This window comes from Teleopsis dalmanni, unplaced genomic scaffold (assembly GCF_002237135.1).
Source record: "Teleopsis dalmanni isolate 2A unplaced genomic scaffold, ASM223713v2 unscaffolded_contig_0251, whole genome shotgun sequence".
Taxonomy (NCBI): domain Eukaryota; kingdom Metazoa; phylum Arthropoda; class Insecta; order Diptera; family Diopsidae; genus Teleopsis; species Teleopsis dalmanni.
In genome coordinates this window covers 4,493-7,576 of record NW_024031633.1, presented here as the reverse complement: position 1 = coordinate 7,576, position 3,084 = coordinate 4,493, and the positions used below count along the sequence as shown (strand labels likewise).

General features: G+C 27.0%; 1 protein-coding gene across 1 annotated transcript; it reads left to right on the top strand.

The window, feature by feature from the left end:
• The first annotated feature begins 2,152 nt into the window (after window positions 1-2,152).
• Window positions 2,153-2,813, top strand: LOC119663248 (26S proteasome regulatory subunit 8-like). Its single transcript, XM_038072903.1, has 2 exons — window positions 2,153-2,210; window positions 2,500-2,813. Exons 1-2 carry the CDS (start codon window positions 2,153-2,155, stop codon window positions 2,811-2,813), a joined length of 372 nt encoding a protein of 123 aa, XP_037928831.1.
• Window positions 2,814-3,084: the final 271 nt, after the last annotated feature.

The following is a 3,084-nucleotide window of genomic DNA, read 5'->3' as shown; positions in this document are numbered from 1 at the left end:
CAAGAATAATAAAAAAAACTTATGTATATAAAAATAATATTTAAAGATTTAAAAGTATTTGTATATATAAAAAATTATCTAACATTTTTAATTTAATTTTGTTGTTCGTATTTTATAAATTTGTAATAAACACAAATTTTTTTTTTTTTAAAGTAATTTCCAGAATATAAAAAAATATTATTGATTTTACAGGTTATTTCAAACTAATAAAATTTTCATTTCTATAAAATATATATATTTTTTTTTTTTAAATTTTTAATCTACTTGCTTGCATTCCCTTATATTTGGCATTATGTAGCAGCTGTTGTATTGCTGTGGTTGATGACTGTGACTTTTCCTTTTTGCGAGTGGGAAAAAAAATTTGTGCACCGTTATTTGTTTTATTTCACACGCTTGTCGATAACTGTTTTTTTTTTTTTTCACAAAATGGTTTTTTATTCCTTGGAATAAATATTTTTATTTTAATTATTAATATTTATATTATTTTTTCAACATTACTTAAAATTTAAAAAGTGCGTCAAATATTTTTTTGTTTTCTTTAAATTTTTATTTTGTTTTCTTTTTGTCACAAGTGTTTTTTTTTTTTTGTTTTTATTTTTTATTTTTATTTTAATGAAAATAAAATATCCATGCTTGACTTTTAATATTAATTCTTGAAATATAAGAATTTTCTAAATAATTTTTAGTCAAATTAAATTTCACTTTAAACTTTAATTAATTTAATTAAATTTTTTTTTTTTTTAATTGTTTAAACTTTAATTTTCTTTAAATTTTTATTTTGTTTTCTTTTTGTCACAAGTGTTTTTTTTGTTTTTATTTTTATTTTTATTTAATGAAAATAAAATATCCATGCTTGACTTTTAATATTAATTCTTGAAATATAAGAATTTTCTAAATAATTTTTAGTCAAATTAAATTTCACTTTAAACTTTAATTAATTTAATTTTTTTTTTTTTAATTGTTTAAACTTTAATTGTTCAGATTTTCTACATTTGAGTTCATTCGTTTGAGAAACCTGTCACGGTCGCCATGTAAGCAAATGAAAGATAACCGTATAGTTTCATGTCTAAATCTTTATTGAAATTGTGTACATCAAAGTTATTATGCTTAACGTCTAAGTACATAGCGACACAGCGCATGTACATAACACTTATACTAATACATGTGCAAAACGTCGCAGCGCAAGCACATGCAGTTTATATTAAGTGTGCATAAACATATTTGACTAGCCAGCACATTCCACGACGCTTATCGCGTGGTGTCTAATTCCCGTTGCATAAATATCGCAAACAAAGTATGGGAATAAACTAAAGATTATTTATGTGCTGTGTCAATATGTTTATGCGCACTACAATAGATACTAAACATAAAATTAATAATTATAATTTTTTATCATAGTAAATTGTTCTTGTAGGATTTTTAAATTGTAAATATAGTTGGGTGCATAATTTAAATTACGGTGTAACACATTTTAAGTAAATTCAAATTTTCCAATCAGATTTTGTAAATCTTGCACAAAAACACACGATTGTTTTCCCTATTGTCCATGAAGTATATTTGACATTGGCACCGATGAACCTACTTTGTGGTGCACTTGGACTTGGATTTTAAACGTTGAATTGAATTGTTGACCATTTGCCGCAGTGTTGTGAATTATTTCTGTTGCTCCGAACGAAGTCATTTGGAAGCATGAAATGAATATGCGCATGGACTGCGCAACAGATCCCGGCTGACGCTTGTTTGAATTTGAACGCATGATAATTGCGTTCTTTGTTCATAGAATCAATCATCACTTTCGAATATGCGGAATATTCAATATCTAAGTCATATTCGAATGCAAGACGAAGAAACGAATTGGATCTAAATGCTTTATGAACTTGTTGACGTAGTCGGTTATTTGCTCTGAGTGTGTTAACTACGAGCCGGCGGGCTTGTCGTTATTAATTTCGTTCAGCTCGCACCTCTTGTATTTGAGATAAATAAAAATAAAAAAATTTTTCACCCTAATCCTTATAGCGATATGAAATATACTTTACGACCTATTCTTATACCTACCAAATATTCATAAAAAGTTTTATGAAAATCGGTAGAGCCATTTCGGAGGAGTTCAAACACTAACACCGTGACATGAGATAAATTGATACTAAACCAAATGGGACTTTATTTGGGATTTTTTACACTGCAAACATTTAGCCACTTAGCCCAAAAAAGTGTGCGAGTTACATTTTGACAGCTTATATCAGCTGTAAATATGTTTTGATTTCAGTATTTCGTTTACATATTTTGCAATAGCGAAGCAAATTGATGAAGCATTTTTATTTGTGCAATTTTTCGAATTAATTTAATTAAATAATCGTCGTAAGATATTGATAAAGAAATTCGTAGAAGATTATCCAAAGGTTATAATAAAATAATTTCTGTAAGTAACATAAATGATCAGTTTAACTATTTAGCGTGGGTTCTTATGCAAAAGTAGATATTCTTTCGAAATATTTAAAGCTGTTGTGGAAAAGGATAATTTCATCATAAAAAAAATTGAATTTCCCTCACCAAATGAAGAAACTAATTTAGATATTCTCAAAGTTCATTCGCGTAAAATTAACTTGACCCGCTGCATTAATTTGCTTAAAATAGCTAAACTTATACCGGGAGCTTCTGGTGCAGAAGTTAAAGGCGTTAATATAGGTGCTGGCATGTACGCATTGCGTAAGCGTCGTGCGCATGTTACTCAAGAAGATTTTGAAATGGCTGTCGCTAAAGTTATGCAGATGAATTCAGAGAAGAACATGTCTATTAAGGAATTATGGAAGTAAATTTTAAGACTTTTATACACCGAATATCATGAAATGCTAATTGATTTGTAATTGAATTATTTCTTGGATCTTTACAATTAAGAGCTAAAAACTAAATATAACATTTACGTGTTTTGTATTTGCTAAATTTTTGTGAGAAACGCATAATTATTTTTTTTTTGCTATTTAAAGTGTATTAAAAGCGTTGTATATTAGATTAGGTGTTGGTTTCTAATATTTTGGTCTTATTACTATATATTTTATTACAGTTGTAGATGATTTCAGTTTATAT

Coding starts and splice junctions, on each gene's coding strand:
- LOC119663248 (XM_038072903.1), top strand. CDS start 2,153: ATGGGACTTTATTTGGGATTTTTTACACTGCAAACATTTAGCCACTTA. Junction 2,211..2,499: donor TAGCCACTTAGCCCAAAAAA/GTGTGCGAGTTA, acceptor AAATATTTAAAG/CTGTTGTGGAAAAGGATAAT.